General features: G+C 37.9%; 1 protein-coding gene and 2 pseudogenes across 1 annotated transcript; 2 read left to right on the forward strand and 1 right to left on the reverse strand.

Annotated features, from left to right (window-relative positions):
- Positions 1-1,221: 1,221 nt before the first annotated feature.
- LOC149819294 (carbamoyl phosphate synthase small chain, chloroplastic-like) lies at positions 1,222-10,069 on the forward strand (annotated as a pseudogene).
- LOC149819295 (glyceraldehyde-3-phosphate dehydrogenase GAPCP2, chloroplastic-like) lies at positions 9,908-12,562 on the reverse strand. Its single transcript, XM_089985747.1, has 4 exons — positions 12,424-12,562; positions 11,656-11,739; positions 11,087-11,176; positions 9,908-10,396 (listed from the first exon to the last, which is right to left on the reverse strand). Exons 1-4 carry the CDS (start codon positions 12,519-12,521, stop codon positions 10,339-10,341), a joined length of 330 nt encoding a protein of 109 aa, XP_089841873.1. The 5' UTR covers positions 12,522-12,562; the 3' UTR covers positions 9,908-10,338.
- Positions 12,563-12,747: 185 nt separating this feature from the next.
- LOC149819296 (riboflavin synthase pseudogene) lies at positions 12,748-13,591 on the forward strand (annotated as a pseudogene).
- The last annotated feature ends 5,280 nt before the right edge of the window (positions 13,592-18,871 follow it).

Raw genomic sequence — 18,871 nt, forward strand, 5'->3', positions numbered from 1 at the left:
CCAACTGGGAGTGGCTAGAGCCTTATGGTCATAGCTTTGCCTCAAAAAATGAACAAATACAAGAACTTCCAGGTGATATTCAGGAAAAAGAAGAGAGATATAAGAAAACATTGGGTTACAAGAAAGCCTCAAATCAAATATGACTGAAAATCAACTCTGTTGATAAAACGGAGAAATTAATAAAAGTTTATTAGAAGGAACCCATGTAAAAAGCAACTGAAAATCCCTTATATATATATATATTTGGTGTTTATGGTCACACCGTGTAGAAGTCCTGCGTTTTTTGAAAGGATGAAAACCCTGCCCACAACTATAAGAACACCTTAAATTGAGCCTAGTTGTCCGGCTATGTTACAAGGATACTCCATTTTAACTGAGGTTTTGTATCTTTTTATATACAATTCATATTGAAAACTTCATGAAAATGGCCGTATCCGCAGTTGTATCCATGTGACATAATTGTCCGGTCTTTTGTATATGTTCTCCTACCTAATAGCCTTAACTGCTGGCCTTGCTCGTGCATATTAAACAAGCATTCTGTTTTTTAACTCGGTTGTTTCAAACTAAACGTTATATTGTCATCTTGGAATTTGGTAGGAGTTTCCCTAAAAAAAAATTGATAAGAGTTTGTGTTGTGTGATTTGGATCATTGAATCTTTCGGGTTTATTGGACTTGACCTCTTCCAGTCATCCAAAAAGAAGAGCGAGCCACGTCTGAGCTAAGCTTGGAGATCAAGTATATTGATTACTGTACCTATATAATTCTAACGAGTCTCAGTAGTTTGTTTGGGCTGTTTCATTGTGGGATCCAACTGAAACGTTCCCCACAAAATATCTCTAAAGGAGCTGAGGCAGTAGCAGTACTAGGGCTGTTTGGCCTCGGCGCGTTAATGTTCAGGACTGGCTTGAGCTCGTCTTTATAGAGCCCAGCTTGAGCACGCGAAAAACCTGAGTCAGAGGAGTTGAGCTCAAGCTGGCTCTTAAATAATTAAAATGTATATATATATATATATATATATATATATATATATATATATATATATATATATATATATATATATATATATATATATATATATATATATATATATATATATATATATATATATATATATATATTAGTTTCAATGGTAACAATTATGACTTGTTGGTTGCAAGCATACTACAATACTATCCATCTTAATATAAATGGTACATAAATTAATTTATACACCTATCTAAATGAACTTGTGCCAGCAGAGTCAAATACTCTGTGTTTATGCTCGATTTCACCCTCCGATTCAGGACCAAGAAGGGGAGAATCAGAAGGGCGGTCGTTTGCTCTTCTGTTTCTCTCTCTTCGGACTTGCTCATCTCAGGTAACCCTGATGGTCTTCCAATGATCCCTTTTTTATCCGTTTCCATAAAAGATTCGGATCTTCGTGGACCATCTTCGACAAAACCCATGCTCTATGAATTCTTATAGCAAATTATCATCTTTTTTGTTTTGCAGTGCCTCAAACTGGCGATGTACATAATCTCTTGAGGAATATCTAGTCAGTAAGAATATCATGGGCATATGTGAGATATGGTTCCTTGTGCTTAGAATCCTTTCTTTTGTTCCGTAAGATGTGTTTCATCTCTTTATTGAACAATCATAATCATTGGATTACAACCTTTGGAGGCTTAGAACATTACGTTTGGCTTGTGCCGAGCAAGTGTGTAAGTTGAGCCTGGAGCAGCTTTTGCTTGTGAGGTTTGGTGAGTCATCCTAGCTGTGTAGCGAACGTGTTGTGCCAAGTAAAAGTGTAAGTTGAGCCTCAGGCAGCTTTTGCTTGGGGTTTGGTGAGTCGCCCGAGCTGCATAGCGAGCGCGTTAAAGCAGTTTTGGTAGCTTAATAGGCTTATGCGATTTCCGCAAGTTGTGTAAGACGGCGTGGCCTTATGAGTAGGCTGAGCCATTTCTAGCTCCTCAGCATCTGAACTTGGTTAATTTGACTTTCTAGTTGAGCCTCCTATCCTAGTTTTGATGGTTTGAAGCATATAATCTCTGAAAATTGTCATTACTTTGTTTTTATAGGATTCTGACCATGATGACTTTGTTTACCTGCTTGCTTGGTGGCAAACAGATGATGTGGATACTCATGCAATCACACGCAGACTCAGACAAGATGGAAGTCTTAAAGGAGTGATCAGTACAGAAGAATCTAAAACTGATAAAGAACTATTGGAGATGACTCATAAATGGAATATTGTTGGTAAGCTTTGGACTCCTATTGAAATGATATACAATACCGTGAATTATTTACTGGATTCAAACTCCTATTGAAATAATATAATACCCTGAATTATTTGCTGGATTCACAGAGCTATGTTGACTGACGTTCTATTTTTTCTTACGTCGTCTATACCCTTACCTCATGCAGTGCTTTTGTGTTTGAACAAGTACGTGTACTGAATTTATATAGCTATATTCTCTGTACATGGTTGGATACATACAGTTGAGTTTTTCTCATCTCTAAGACTGGCTGGAGATAGATACACTTTTTTTCTGGTTTTATGCCCATTTCACCATATACTGTTGAAAGGAGATGATGTTCCTGTAACTATTTAACTAACTGTGACACTAAAAAAATTAAGACCCTGACAGATATGGCCTCCCATATGTTTTTAGCTGTATCACAAGGATACTCCATTTTGACTCCCATTTTGCATCCCTTTATATACTAATTTCTAGATCATAGTTGAAACTTCATAAAAATTGACCTTATCCCCATATCCATATGTGACAGGTTTGTAGACTATTTTTCAGCATACTGTCCTTGAATATTATTTTTATTTATATATTTATCCTAGACTTATGATCAGGTTGATGAAGCCAAAAGAAAGATTGTATGTATCGTATCGTAACCCGTATCAGTCAGGCCAAAAATAAGATACACATTGTATTGTATCGTAAAAAAGCATAAATTTTGGAAAAAATTGTAAAATTCTAAAAAAATCATAAAAAATAGAAAAAATAGCAAAAAATTATAAACAAATCATAACACAAAAAAATAAAATGAATTTGCTGTATTGAAAGGAATGCAAGCATTATGAAACCATCTCTCAACCACGACATTCGCCAGCTTGACTAAATACTGAGAAGTCATAGAAATACGAATGTCGGACTGCACCCCAAGGGCAGTCCTAAGGGGTGAAAAGCTCCTAATAGAGCCTGCAGCTCTACCTCCCTTTGAGAAACTCCCTATTCTTCCTCTTTCTCCTCTTCTTTTGGTACCCGCGACACTATTACTGGCACCACCAACCACACCCTTTCCCTTGTTGCAATTTTTTTTTACTTCTGATGCTATGTTAGGATCAGAAGTAGGGAGCTCTTCTTTATCATGCACATCCTCCCATAGCTCTACATACCCCATTGCTGCTTCATTCATCTATTTCTCTTGTTTTTTGTCTCTCATGATAGCTAGTAATTGCTGGCATTGTGATTTTACGACATTCAAGAAATTCCTTGACATGGTGCAACATTCTGTCGTGTCTCTACTAAATAATGCTTCGAACTGAGAGATACTACTCGAAAAAACTGTATGGCAATAAGAGCACTTGATTTTTAATCAGGTTTCACTCATTGCACGAGGTGCCCAATTGCCATGTCAGACCATTTGAAGTCATCTTCCTCCAAAAGAACTCAATAAAAGTAAGAAATAAGGTTATTTTTTACTTTAACCCACTTTTTTGGGTGAAAATTTTGTGAAAATTCACTCTTGACGAAATCATGAAATCCCTCTCCCTAACGTAAAAATTGGCCTTCAAAATAGTCTCACGACTCCTAGGGTGCATGGGAAGCTCTCTAGTATGTTCTATATGAATGAGGGTTTCGGCCCTCAAAAGCCCTTTAAAACCCAAAAACTTAAAACCTTGATTTTTCTCTTTTTAAAGTCCACCAAATACGAGTCGTACAATACCATACAATACAATATCATACGGCCTTGTATCATACTATACATACGATACACATATGATACACACTCATATCAAGATACATGTGTGTATCGTATGATACACTAAGATACATACAACATTGGCCAAAAGCTAGACCTTGGTTTGACTCAACTAATTGATTCAAATCCTATGGATGAAATAGGTTTTCTTTCTTTTATTTGTGTTTTCCTCTTGAAAGGACTCTAATTCTGGAAATATGTGGATGTTTGTATAGAGCTAATAACTTGATCATCAAGTTGTAGACACCCCAATTTTGACCAATCATTGTCCTATGAATTTTGTTCAAATGTTTGGTTTCTCAAAATACTGATGTCTTTAGTCTAAAACTATCGGATCTACTTCAAATGCATTTTAGGCTTAAAAACTGATGTTTTCAAGCTTTACATTCAAAAGCGAAGTTGAAGAAGACACCATAAGCTTTCAACACACCAAAAATCACCTCAAACTGATATCAGGATCAAAAGTAATGACCAAAACAAGGTTTTTTAACCCGTTTGGATCCAATTCTAAATCTAAATCTAAATCTATCCCAGGTGGTCACCCAAACTCACTTGTCGTCCGTACATTTTTGTCTATACTCACTTGTCATCTTTACTATTTGGTTTTGAACCCTACTTGTGGTTGCAAGTTTTGATCTGGGCCCAAATTGTCGTTTGAACTGAATGGATCTGGATAAGATCCAGTTCAATTGTTGCCCTTTCTATTTGGATCTGGATAAGATCCAAACCAGGTTGTCATCTAGAATAGTTGGATCCAGATCTGATCTAGTCTAGGTTGTTGCCCGTGCTGTTTGGATCTAGATGGGATCTAGGCCGAGTTGTCACCCATACAGTACAGGCTGTTGTTCTAGGGAACAATTCCAGATTGGATCTGGATCGTTTCGCTAGAATGACAACCTAGGTTGTCACCCTTACTGGAATGACAGCCTAAGGTTGCCTAAGCTAAATAAGTGTCATTTGGACCCAAAACCTGCCATTCTAGGTGTTTATTTTTCACGTTCTTGGTGTCGTAGGAAAGCTTAGTCGTCATACTTTCTCTATTCTTTTTCGTGTGAACTCAGATTCTTGCTTGAAGGTGCCTAAAATAGCACGAAAAGCCAGAAAAACACACAAAAAACTGTGCTATTTTTCCTAATAGTTTCTGCTATTTGGCCTGTATCTCAGCTTCTGTTCATTGTTTGCCTGTGTTTTATACCTTGTTGGAAAGCTGAGGTCCAGCCCTTTCTATGCTCTTTTGGGTGTTTTTCCAAGATCCGTCATTTTATACCCGTTTTCTACATCCAAAGACAGAGCAGAAATTTGTCCCCTGTTTTTCTTTTGATAGAACAATCTGTCTTTCCGACTCTCTTATCTCAGTGATCCCTTGACAGAATCCAGCGATTCTTGTCTTGTTGGAAAGTTAAGACAACTTTTTTTGTCTCTTTTGCTATTTTTTCTGCTTCTGCTTTGAGGTAGGTGTTTCTCTATCTTTTCTGATGCGGATAGGCATCCGGTTGCCTGTATTTTCTAGTTTTTAAGTGCGTAAACATGGGCATATCTCTGTCCTTGTTTGCCATTTTCTGACAAGCATGGTGGTGTTGAAAATATGTGGGAGTTGGCTTTCTCTATTCATTTGGCGACTTTGTCAGAATCTGTCCATATTTGGTGTGAAACGAGAACGAATTACTGTCAGTTTCTGGACTGTAGATTTTTTCATATTCCACATCAAAAACATCCCAAGATGCTTTAAGCACAGCATATCATTTAAAACACCCTAAAATGCTCATATGTGAATTTCTAGATAGGTGTCCTTCTAGGAGGGATACTTATGTCTTAATTACAAAATAATGGATAAGATGTAGGTATGCATACTTTATTTTTGTTGGCTCGAAGCAAAGGAATTAAAAGTTTATCTTATATTGAACTACCATGTTGGGTAAAGCTTTATATCCCATCTTTAGGCTTATGTGATTTTTTAAAAGAAAAGTAGCATATGGTATGCAGGTATCGATTTGATAACTCCATATGAATGTGTTGAGAAGACAGAGGCAGCTTGGGAGTTCAACAATGATGGGAGCTGTTCAGAGAAATTTCATGTTGGTACTATAACACTATAACTTTGTATTTTATTGTACTTGGAACTAGGTCTACAGTGGATTACTGACATTTCTTGCCCTTGTCCTTTATTTGTAATTTGTGTACCATGGAAGGTTGTTGTCTATGATTTTGGGATCAAATATAACATTTTGAGGCTCCTGGCATCATGTCGGTGTAAAATCACAGTAGTCCCTTCAAAATGGCCTGCTACAGAGACACTTAAAATGAAGCCAGATGGGGGTTCTCTTCAGCAATGGTCCAGGTGATCCATCAGCTGGTCCTTATGCCGTTAAAACAGTAAAAGAGATCATTGGCAAGGCTCCTGTGTTTGGCATATGCATGGGGTCACCAGTTGCTCGTCCAGGCTCTCAGTGGTAAAACATTTAAAATGAAATTTGGTCATCATGGGGGAAATCATCCACCTTCAAAGTGGGAGGGTTGATATCAGTGCTCAGGTAATAAATTGTCTGAATTGCATTGCTCAAAGCTCTTTAACAAATTATGATTTAGTACATTGTGACATCAAATCCCCACTTGCTCGTTGGAGCTGTGGCTATGATGCATTTTTTTAAACCACTTGCTGTACTCAATTGTCTGAAGTGCAGCTTTTCAACAAATTATGATTTAGTATATTATCAAATCAAATCCCTGTTTGTCTACTTTGCTGTTGGCTTTTGTTCTTTTAGGAAGTTGCATGCGCACCTTTTAGATGGTATTACTCCACTAAAGTGTGTATGTTTGTCCCAGCTAAGAGGGTCCAGCAAGTGGTCTCTGAGTAGGTGATTCATGCGCTTATGTGTGTGTGTGTCTAGATGTTTCCATGAACTGTCCTTCGGTTACTAACCCAAGTACTGAGTAGTTTTTTCACTGCACTAATGACTCACTACATCTCTAGCAGAACCACAACTATGCGGTTGTTCCTGAATCTCTTCCAGATGTGGAAGTGACACGCATCAACTTGAATGATGGAAGCTGTGTGGGATTTGCTTTTCCCCTTGTTGAAAATTATGTCCCTTCAGTATCATCCGGAGGCATCACCTGGCCCCCATGATTCAGATCCCAGTAAGTTCTCCTCATTGCTTATTTACTGTCACAAAGATGCTCCAACTTTCCCGTGTAGTGTCCCCTTGATACTATTTTTAATAGAAAATTGCACAAAAAATGGCATGCCCCACGTCCCTTTAGCCGTGTCCTTGTGACATGGCTTATGTAGTTCAATATATCATATTCAGTTTTGACATTTTAAAGGATCCTGCTTTTTCATAGAGTTGATGAAACTAAACAAATCTGCTGGGGTATAAGGCGTTCCGGGCATCAGTGGCTATTTATTGTTGCATACTGTCCCTGTGGAAGGAAGCTTTGATGATTCATATGGGGAAGTATGTAAACATTATGTTAACATGATGTTCTTCTGCGTGGAATGATCGCAAGAGCTGCGTTGGAAAGGAGACCACATTAAAAGGAGTGGATTTAAACGTCCTTTCAAGGATGTCAAATCCACTGATTTGGTCACCTCTATCATCACCCCTCTCAACACTGGTTCCCAAACAGAGCTTTAGTTGCATTTAGTAAGCCAAAACCATGAGGATATGGTTTTGATTTTTTTGCTACTGAATCCAAAAATATCTTATTTTGATGGATATCCAAATCCATTTATATGTAAAAGATCAGATCCGTTATGAGCTTTTCACCATTTGAATCCTAATCCAAATTAGAATTCGTTTAGCGAACATTCTATTGTAAAGTGAACTGTTTACATCCCTACATGCTTGTAAGCAACCTTTTCTCCTCTAATTAAAGTATTAGGACTGGGCCTACTTGGGCAGGTTCCATTGGCTATCCTGATCCACAAGATAAAGATGGACTTGAGTCTGGTTGTAAGTTTATAAACCAGACCCAAGTCCAACTGAGATTTGATTAAGAACCGAAATTTTTATAAGATAGTCAAAAAATACATATTTTTACCAGGTATGATTGTTTCTATCTGAACCGCAACCCAGATCTTGTCCTGCCTGGTTCAGGTCCTCTCACAGATCCAAGCCTATGAAAGTGTTCATAATATTTGTATAAACCCAAGGGGTCATGTCTTCTTAGAAATAGAGATGTCAATGGGTCGGGTCAGGGTTGACCCAGACCCACCCATAAAGTATTAACGGGGCCTGGGTTCTATCAGGTTACAAAAATAAAATCGCATATCTGGACCCACATAATTTGCACGCGCGTCCACACACACACACACACACACACACACACATTATATATATCTACATGCCTGACCCTTTTTTGTGCCTACCGAACTTGGATAGGGGTTTTCAGGTTGTTTTTTTAAAATCTGATCCTATAGAGATGTGTTCTGCATGATCCATTTACTAGAAAATCACACTTGGATCATGTTTTTTTGAGAAAAAAATGATTTTTTAAGCATTGATTATTTTTTGAAATTGTAAACTGTTGATTTTTTAATCTTATAAAAGCTTTAGTGTTGGAATCGGATGATCCAAAAGTTGATTCCCACAAAATCAAGCATGTAGATCACGTATGCATGGTCAGATTTTTAGAAAAAAATAGAAATAATCTTTTCAAAGCTCGTTAGGCATGTGGTAGGCACAAAAAGCGTAGACACCTACCCCCTTCTCTCTCTCTCTCTCTCTCTCTCTCTATATATATATATATATATATATATATATATATATATATATATATATATATTACTCAGGTTGGGTTGGGTACCCATAAGAAAATCATGACCCAAACCTGGACCTCATATTGTTAGCGTTGGATTCGGTGGACCTGAATATTATTGGGGTCGGCATTTTCCCTGCTCATACCCAGAAAATTGGATCGGGTACCCAATACAAAGTAAGCCCGTTGACAGCCCTACTTAGAAAGGATATCCGGTAGGCCAAGCCCAATAAAAATTTTGTGAAAATTCTGGTTAAAACTAAATCATGGCACACTCCATCGTTCTTTGTGCGTGTAAACTTTGTCCCTATAAAAGGGAACGCATCGCTAAAGTCGAAGTAGGGTTAGCTACCTTAGTTTGGTGCAAATTTGATGTGATTTGTTTAATTTAAAAAAGATTACAAAATCATGCCTAAAGTTTATTACAAACATACACCATCTTTCAAGAATTTACACCGGGTTAATAAAATAATTCTCAAACAACCATCTCCTTCAACTGAGGCAAGTTTATCATTGTCAATCATGTTTAAAATAATGAAATTGCCCTCTTCTTTTTTACCATTTTATCACAAACAAAATAATGGTACGAATACTAATGAGAAGACATTAATTTTTGTTGGAACTTGCATCTCAATAATAATGGTACGAATACTGAGTGTCAAGTTGAACATATTTGTTGGAACTTGTTCGACTTGGCAAATGAGAAGTCATCCTGTAAAGTAAATTGTGGATGCAGCACATTTGTCAGAGGAAAAAAATTACCAGTATTATTTATATTTGAGGTGAGTAAAATTTTGGTTTAACAAGTTGATATTTCAGTTTCTAAAATGGTTAAAGTTTCAAATTTTAAAAAATGAAAAAAGAAAAACTGGTACAAGAGAGTGAAAACAAAATTAAGGGTGAATTCAGTTATTTCTTCCACTGAAATTAGGAGAAGTCTCTCTCTCTCTCTCTCTCTCTCTCTCTCTCTCTCTCTCTCTCTCGTTAATCAAAGATAAATTAAAGAAAAATTTACTCAAACAATCCTCGTTTTACTTCGTTGACATATGTTTTCACTTCCAAACCTCAATTTGGACAAGTGAAACAGGAGCTTCTGGAACATTATTTGCAAAAGCTACCAATTCGGGATTGACTGGGGCACCATTGCACAAACAAAGTTTAAGAAACTGCTGGTTCAACCGTTACTTTATTAGGTTAAATGAAAAGATCGAGAACAATCAAACAGAAAACAGAAGCACATACCCCTACACCAATCTTGAAGTGTGCTTCATAAACAGCGACATGTTTACGGGTGCCACCAGCAGAGTGTGGAGTGTCTTTCATTCTCAATAGCATATCGTTGGTAGTTCCGACGACTTGCATTCTTTTATTTGAGAGAGAGAGCTCATTCACAATGACAAGAAACTACACGAAAAAGATGGAAGCCAACTGAAGAAGAATCCTCCAGTAACAACATGCCAATTCTATTTCCGTTATTTGAAACCTGTGTTTCGCAGAAAAATACTTACACTGATTCCCTGTGTTTTTTCACTAAGAGCGACCAAAATTGCATCTGGAAAAACCCTTCTTCCTCAGCAATCTAAGTCCATATATGCAAAGGCTCAGTTCCTCGACGAAGAGACCAAGGCCATGTGCTCAATCAGATCAACAACTCGGTTGCTGAAATTAAATAAGAAAAAAACATTTAGATGGCAAAAGAAATTCTTTGAATCCTTGCAAGATAAGCAACAGCATATCACTGACGATAGACAACAGATTGATCTGCAGTCTTCTCTTTTGAAACTGTAAGTCCTTGCCTTTTCATACTAAAAGCCATTCACATAGAGCCACCAAGAAACGAGAACTTTTGTACATAGGTACTGTTTGGAGAGTGGATGAGAAACGGGAAAATTGTTGAGCACCATCCTTGATAAGGACCACACTGGTTACACAAAACCAAGCCCTTGCTCAGATTTTTCTTTTTTCAATCTGACAATTGTTTCTAGGGTGTGTTTTCCGATCTATCTTGAATCCAAGAATAGTGAAAAAGGAGAGGAATGCAACCGTGGAAACAGATGAATGACTGTTCATGTAAGAATGTGAATCCTTGTTACCACCTATTCACATAGTAACAGGAGATAATAATTCACAAAGATTCGTGCTCGTGAATCCTACTTCTGCCATGCCACAAACAACTGATTGTCTCACAAGTAAAATAGGAACCCTTCAGTAAAAGAGGAGCCCTTTTTACCGAGAACACCTTGATGAATAATTTTGTAGATGTCAGGATACAACATCTGATTTAGAATTTATACAATCATGGTTCAATTCAAAGAAAACCAAGTATATCGAGGAATGCGAGAACTGTACCTGTAACCCCACTCATTGTCATACCACGAGACAAGCTTCATGAATGATGCACTTAATCCAATCCCTGCCTTTGCATCAAAGATGCTTGATCTGAAAACAATATTAACATATTAAACAAAGATTTTTCCCATCTAACAAGCTTATACAATGACTGCACACAAACAGAAAGTGCATCCACAACCTTTACAGGTTACCCCAGTCAACAATAGATTGTCATCATTTTGGGATGGTTTTTGTCTGACAATCGTTGTCATTACACTACTATAATAAATAAAGAAAGGAAGCCGACTGCAGATATCTAACTCTAAGGGCATGTTTGCGTGCCACAGAAAATGAAGGCTTTCCACAGAAATGCACGAGGCCCCACAACCTCCTGTTGAAACACAGGGTTCTCTTTCAGTGAAGAAAGAGACCTGTGCTTCAACGGGAGCCCCTTCTTTTCAGCAGAAACGAAGTCCAATGGGGGTGGGTCAGACTTCGTTTCTGTGGAGAGAGACTCTGCATGGAGACTCTTTTGGTGGCACACAAACATGCCCTAAATAAAGGCTAATATGCTATTAAATAGTTACCTTGAGTCACCTACAAAATCATTGGAGACAACATCCTCATCCGTGTAACCAAGAATGCCTCTGAGGGGACCTTCTGAAGCAGCCCTGGATTGTCACAGTTCATTAGCATAGAGGCATTGCTACAGAATTTGCTACATTCTGAATGTACAAAAGGTAATGGGTGATTTAGCATTTCCTAAACATTTTAATCTAGATAATTTGCAACATACTGAACACACAAATCATCCATGAAATTGAAAGAAGCCAAAATGTCACAGGTGTTTTAGCATTTTCTAAACACACCATCTTAAATCAGAAGTAGTACATACCAAATAGGAAGTTTGACAATTGAAATAACACCTTGAGCCATTTAATAAAACTAAATGTGGCATAGATACAATGATAAGGAAATGTCTTTATTAGAAATAAAATGTCGCAGATGTTTTAGCATTTTCTAAACATATTATTTTAACTCAGAAGTAGCACATACTAAATAGGAAGTTTGACAATTGAAATAACACCTTGAGCCATTTAATCAATCTAAAAATGGCATAGATACGACAAGGAAATGTCTTTTACTAGAAACACAAAGTAAATTTGTTATTTTAGAAAATATAAAATGCACAACATTTAAGAGATAATCATTCATTGCTCGTGCAATAATTTCACCAGTAACATACAGATCCATGAGTGCATATGTGCTTTCGTTGTATGATTTTGGTGGTTCTATGTGCATTCTTGGGTAAGAAAGCAGAAAGATAAATGAGAAAACAAATCAGAATGACTCACTTTATTGCTGCTTTTACGTCTTCGTATGATGCAGGTCTCTCCAATCGACAGGTAAGATCCACAACAGAGACATTGGGGGTAGGCACACGGAAGGCCATGCCCGTAAGTCTCCCATTGAGCTGAGGAAGCACTTTCCCCACAGCCTGACAAAGCCAACAAAGCAAAAGTATTAAAAAATATGATCTGCAACAGAAAGACCAGCATTAACTTCACGAGTAACCAACCAAGAACACAGAAATCGTTGTTCACATCATATTCAAAAAATTATTTTTCCACCTCAAGACTTATTAATGTAAAATTGCATAAATACACTCAGTAAACTAGATGCAATTACAGGAATATAGGAATTTCCAGATACAAGTAGGTAGCAAAAGTGCAGTTCACGGCCATCCAACCAAGAACACAGAAATCGTTTCTCTCCATACTAACCCCATTTGTGCCAAAGCGCATCGCCCATCCATCAATCCGCCTTCTCCCAACCTCAAGAAACAGCAGCAACAGAAACATAAGAAGAAGAAGAAGAGGGCACATGACGACGGTGGTGAGGTGCCTGTTCACGGGCATCGTGGAGGAGATGGGGTGCGTCGAGGCGCTCGGGCCCTCGCGGTCGGGGGGATTCGACATGAGGATCGCGGCGAAGGTGGTGGTGGAGGACGCCAAGCTCGGCGACAACATTGTCGTCAATGGTGCCTGCCTCACCGTCACGGCCTTCTCCCCGCTGGCTTCACCGTCGGCCTCTCGTCGGAGATGCTGCGCAGGACCTCCCTCGTCGAGCTCTCCCCCGGCTCGGCCGTCAACCTCGAGCGCGCCCTCCTCCCTTCCTTCAGGATGGGCGGCCATTTCGTCCAGGGCCACGTCGACGGTACCGACAAGATCGTCGCCATGGAGGCCGAGGGAGACTACCTGTGGGTGAAGGTCAGGGCGGTGCGCGACATCCTGCAGTACATCATCCCCAAGGGGTTTATCGCCGTCGACGGGACGAGCTTGACGGTGGTGAAGGTGTTCGACGATGAGGAGTGCTTCAATTTCATGCTGGTCGCCTACACGCAACAGAAGGTGGTGATTCCCTTGAAGAAGGTGGGGGCAGAAGGTGAATTTGGAGGTCGATATTCTCGGCAAATACGTTGAGCGCCTTCTGAACAATAGTGAGATCAAACATTCATCTTGATCAAGGTGAATTCTTTTTTGCTCATTTTGAAGTTAAAGAGATGCTAGAAGTTTTGCTTTCGATCCATACTTTTTTTTTCGTCCATGGTGTAACAGTTGGGAATTTGTTGATGAATCGTGGGTTTAATGTATGTCTAGAGATTTTGATAATGTCTTGGATTCTATCGATACCTTTTAAGGGTTTTTCTTTCGATTCATGCTTCAATTCGTGGCTTATGTTGCAACTATTGGGATTTGATGATGGCTGTGACAATTTGTTTTGATTCGTCATTGGTCTTATTGCTGATTAAATTCTTATTTGTAAATTGTAATTGAATCTTCAGTGATACTCTGTTCGTGAGAACTGTATGTTGGTGTGCATTTGAGAAAATCCTATTGTATTTCAGCACACTGATGTGAAGTAGATTTTCATCTTTGATCACTCTTTTGGAAATGCATGAGGATTTGGTAGTTATCAGAATCGCAGAAATTGCAAAGCAAGAAGTCCTGAAATAGGTCTTGAAGGAGATTGCTTTGTGTTCTATTAATTACTTTCCTGTTCATTTCCTTTATTTAGTTTACCACCCTAAGGGCTTGTCCTGCTAACTGTTTGAATTTTTTGTGATGAAAAAAGATCTCTTACCTGGATGCAGTCTTTTCAAATCTCAGCTTCGGTTTAATTATTTTGCACCTTATGAATCGATTGCTGAACTCAATAGCTAGTTTCGATCTTGATTTCAACTTTTTTCTCTTTCTTTGAAATAATACCCATATGAGATGATAGCAAAAGAGGTTTGAAATTGTTTTACCCTCATGTGCATCCTCTTCTCCTTTATTGTTCAATTTTCAGGGATTATGTGATGGTTGGTTAGCAAGATCGATTGAAATTGTTCCTTTTGTTTTCAGAGCCCCGTGCATTGACTTCTAGTGTTGTTATTTCTGCTGTTAAAGAAGCTACTAGGCAATGCACCTCTTGAAGCATCGGGTGTTCACGTTGAAGGCATCTAGAAATTGTTTCGTATATTTTTTTAGGACTTCAAAAACTTTAAGTTGATTAGAATCTTGAGCAGCTGCTGGAATATGTTGTTCACATGAGTTATATCTCAAGTTGAAAAGAAATACTCTCATACTAAATTATTGAGTCATGTATTTGTTCTACGTCTTAAGAAAAATAGTGGCGGAAGATCAACAGTCATCAAGATTCAAGAGGCTGAATTAGAAGATGCATACAGAATTTTCACTGATTTATCGGCTTTGGGTTACCTGAATGGGCATCATTGTCAATTTCTGTAATGCAGTCCTTCAGACTCCTGGGCTTCTGCTTGGATAATCAGCATTAGTTTTCACTTTTCCCTTCGTAACTCTAGTTTTGTTCCCAAAATCACTTTCTGTAACAGAATTTGCTTGTCTTTTCCAGAGTAAGTGAAATCTGGAAGCAGTACCTTGCTAAAATCTCCAAAATGGGTTCCCTTGATTGTTAAAATATAGTTACCTGTTATTATATATATATATATATATATATATATATAACTATATATATCAGTTATATATATGTATATATATATATATATATATTTATATAGATAAGGGTATTTTAATCTTTTAACAGTTGCAATAAGGACAGCCTAGTAGGGATGTTATGTAATTTTTGTTTTTTATGTTTTATGAAATATAGCTGTTGGGACAACCCAACTAGCTGTTGTTGGTTCCCACCTACTTGAGTGTTTGAGGCACCTTCAGCGGAAACATGAAAGTAACCATCACTTTGATCTTTCATATTTCATATGTCATGATTGGATATGGTTTGGAAATTAATATTCTTGATACTTTATAAATCTACATTACGTGCACCAATTCACACCTTATGTTTGTTGTCAAGTTACAGCTTATTATGAAGATGCATTATTAACTAAGACTATTATTATGCATGAGTATTCATTTAAAATTATTGAGCATGAGTACATTATTAAGGCATTTCATGCAATTTAAGGTTTGTTTCATTTTCTAGAACTATTCAAAGAGATATTATGAAGATGAATGATAGTGAAAGGGAAAGTTAAAGACATTTTCCAGTGCAAATACTGAACACATTTTCCTTACAGGAGGGGGGGGGGGTATGGGGTTTCCCTCCGGCGCGGGTCCCGTTGTGCGGTCAGCGGGCGGGGGTCCGGGGGGCCGTGCCCCTCCCGGACCAATTTTTTTCTTGGGCTTATGTTTGAGACCTGGTTTCTTATGGATCATACCCATTTTTTTACTAGCAGCTTAGTTAAAACTGCGTAAAAAAACCCTAATATTTGGTCAAATGAAGACTTTGACCCTCATTTGATTAAAAAAATCAAGGCGTGTACACCTCTACTTGAGGCGCACCTCACCTCGAGGCGTGCACCTCAAGGCGTATGAGGCCCATGCCTCGAGGCACTTTTTTTATTTTTATTTTTTTAAAATTTTGCGATGGATTAACGACGGATAATATCCATCGCTAATATTCAACGATAAATTTTTGATGGTTTGCGACAGTTTATATTCCGTCGCTAATTCTGTCGCTATTTTAGCGACAAAATTAGCGACGGAATATAAACCGTTGCAAACCCAAATCAGTGCTTATTTAGTGACGGACTCGCGATGGACATGATCTGTCACTAATCCGTAACAAATTAGTGATGAAAGTAGCGACAGCTAAGTTCTGTCGCTATTTAGCGACCAGAATTATGCGATGGATGATATTCATTGTTAATCTGTCATCATTCCGTCGCTAAACAGTTTAGTGACGGATTAGCGATGAATATCATCCGTCGCTAATCCACGTTTTTCTTGTAGTGTATCTTTAAACACACAAATTGGTTGAAGATGGGTGTTACGAACTGTCGCTGTTGATCACATGCAATCAAACGGCGATGGTTGATCATTTTTTTGTGCTATCCAGAAATTTAGTGGCGGTCTTGACCGCCACTGAATGTCTGAGCAGAAAAATGACTTTTAGCAGCTGTACAAAACGGCTGCTAAAAGTCATTGTTTGAAAAAATAGGAATGCACGGCATAGTGCCACACGTTCGAAGATGTTCGAAGAAAAAACCCGTTTGAAGATACGGGTTTTCTTTTATATATATAACAAAAAGTCTATGCGAGACTAGCTGAGCCAAGCATCTTAGAGAAGATCTTTTCACCTACAGTTTTTGACGTTATGATTCATATAATTTTTTTTCTTTTTGTGTTTTGTTCCAATGATATACATGCATTTAACTTTTTGATGTTACAAAAGAATGTATTATTTTACCTAAGAATGCTTAGTTTTCTTTGAGGTATTGTTGTTGATATGCATGCATTGATAATATTGCTAACTTGGTTTTGTATTATATACAGATGGCTCTTTGACGTGTGTCTTCGCAAGCATCCACCACTCAAGAATCTAAAATAAATAATGTATGAACCATATGTGTATAGATTACAACGGGGTCTCTTCTTGTCTGGTAGGAGCAGCTAGTGCACGTCACCTTGTGTTGGGACCGTGCAGGTTCAAAACCCAATGGTATAGTTGTATAACATGTAGGGTCTGCCTAACCCCAGCTTTCCCTTAATGTATATATATATATATATATATATATATATATATATACCACCTCGCATTGGTAAGCAGGTTGTGTCAAGCTGAAGGCCCAGGATCGAATCCCTCTTTTTACATGGGACGGCTGTTGTTCTGGTAGGGGTCCACCTAACCCCAGCTTGCCTTTAAAAAAAATGTGTATAAAATATTTTTTTTTATGATATAAATTAAATTACTTGTGAATGTATAATTTTCATAATTCAAGACACGAGGAGACCGAGAACGAACTCGTGTTCTAATCTATTGTGAGCTTGCACCCAGGATCGAAGATCCATGTTGCGATAAATAAGCATGGCCAACCAATAGATCAGGATGCACAGTTCTTGAGTACATTTATGAGGGACTATGGCACAAAATCCTGAGCAATTACCACTTCAATATTTTCATTGGAGAATGATGCCTCAAATTTACAAGGATGATGTTTGGTATTCTATTTTGGTACTTGATCTATTTTTCTTTTCTATCCGTTTAGAATATAAATATAACTTTCTTTACGTGTATTGTAGGCACTCCCGAGTATATAAGAGGTTGGGTGGTGAAAGAATATGCAAGATGTTGGAAGAACTTTAGGTATATGATACAACACACATGATCGCTTGAAAGCCTGTTTTTTTAAAGCTAAAAATTTGTCATTAAGGATGTCAACGGATTAGATTCTATCCGATCCAATTCAATTTCATTTAGTTACACTTGGTAAGTCAAAACCATATCCAATTATAAATGGATGCAGATATAGTTTTAAACTTTTTGTTACCAAATCCAACCAATATCCGAATTTGATGGATATCCAAATTAATCTGATTTGGTATGAGCTTTTTAATATCCAATTATCCGAACCTGTTTAGCCAACATCCGATTAGGCGCAGATGGTATAAGACACATCCTATCCGAATCCAAACCGTTAACATCCCTATGTGCTATGGTCCAGAGTCTAGACTCTAGAGGCCATGACTTTACCGAGAGTGCGATTGGTGGGTCAGTTTAACTTTAGGGTTTTACCACCCAAGGTGGAGCCCAAAATGGCTCGATCAAGGATGGGTTCTTAGTTATCTAAAAAAAGAAGTTATATTTCTAAGTCCATCTGATTCTAGCAAAAGAAATTTGGTTTTAATAATATTTAAACATTTAACTTGGGATGAACCTAATGCTGGATCACTCAACTAGCAAGGCTGTCAGTATCGGTATTGGCCCTGAATCGTTTGGCAAACGATTCAGGTGAATCGCCCCCATACGGATTCTCAAGGGAATCGTTCTGAATTGGGTAAAAGATATTTCGTGCCAATCAGAACGTGACACATGATAAAACCATTAAAATCATACTAAAATAATATTTAAAAAAATAATTTTAAGTATTTATATATATATATATATTAAAAAATAGCCGATTCAGGTTTGTATCGTATTGAGTTGCGCCGATACTGACAACATTAAGGCTTCAGGGCCATGTTTCAAGCTTCCATTCCCCAGCAAATTTTTTTTAGAAGGCAAGCTAGGGTTAGACGGACACCTACCAGAACAACAGCCTCCCCATGTGACAGTGGGATTCGATCCTGGGCGTTCAGCTTGACACATTTCCCCAGCTCTATTAAGGCAGAAGCAGCCTTCTACTCCTTATTGTCACTCCACGTGAGAAACTATAAGTTCTTTCGAGCGGAAACCTCATTGATTAAGAAACGAAGATAGATCGAAGGAATAGAGCAT

This window comes from Nuphar pumila, chromosome 13 (assembly GCF_984573655.1).
Source record: "Nuphar pumila chromosome 13, dmNupPumi1.hap1.1, whole genome shotgun sequence".
Lineage (NCBI taxonomy): Eukaryota > Viridiplantae > Streptophyta > Magnoliopsida > Nymphaeales > Nymphaeaceae > Nuphar > Nuphar pumila.

Bases quoted from the DNA above. Each gene is read 5' to 3' on its own strand.
- LOC149819295 (XM_089985747.1), bottom strand. From the start codon at position 12,521: ATGGCCTTCCGTGTGCCTACCCCCAATGTCTCTGTTGTGGATCTTACC. The intron at 11,177-11,655 runs GTAACTATTTAA...TATTGTTTTCAG, and splicing joins GATTTTGTAGGTGACTCAAG to ATCAAGCATCTTTGATGCAA. The intron at 10,397-11,086 runs GTACAGTTCTCG...ATTTAATTTCAG, and splicing joins GACAATGAGTGGGGTTACAG to CAACCGAGTTGTTGATCTGA.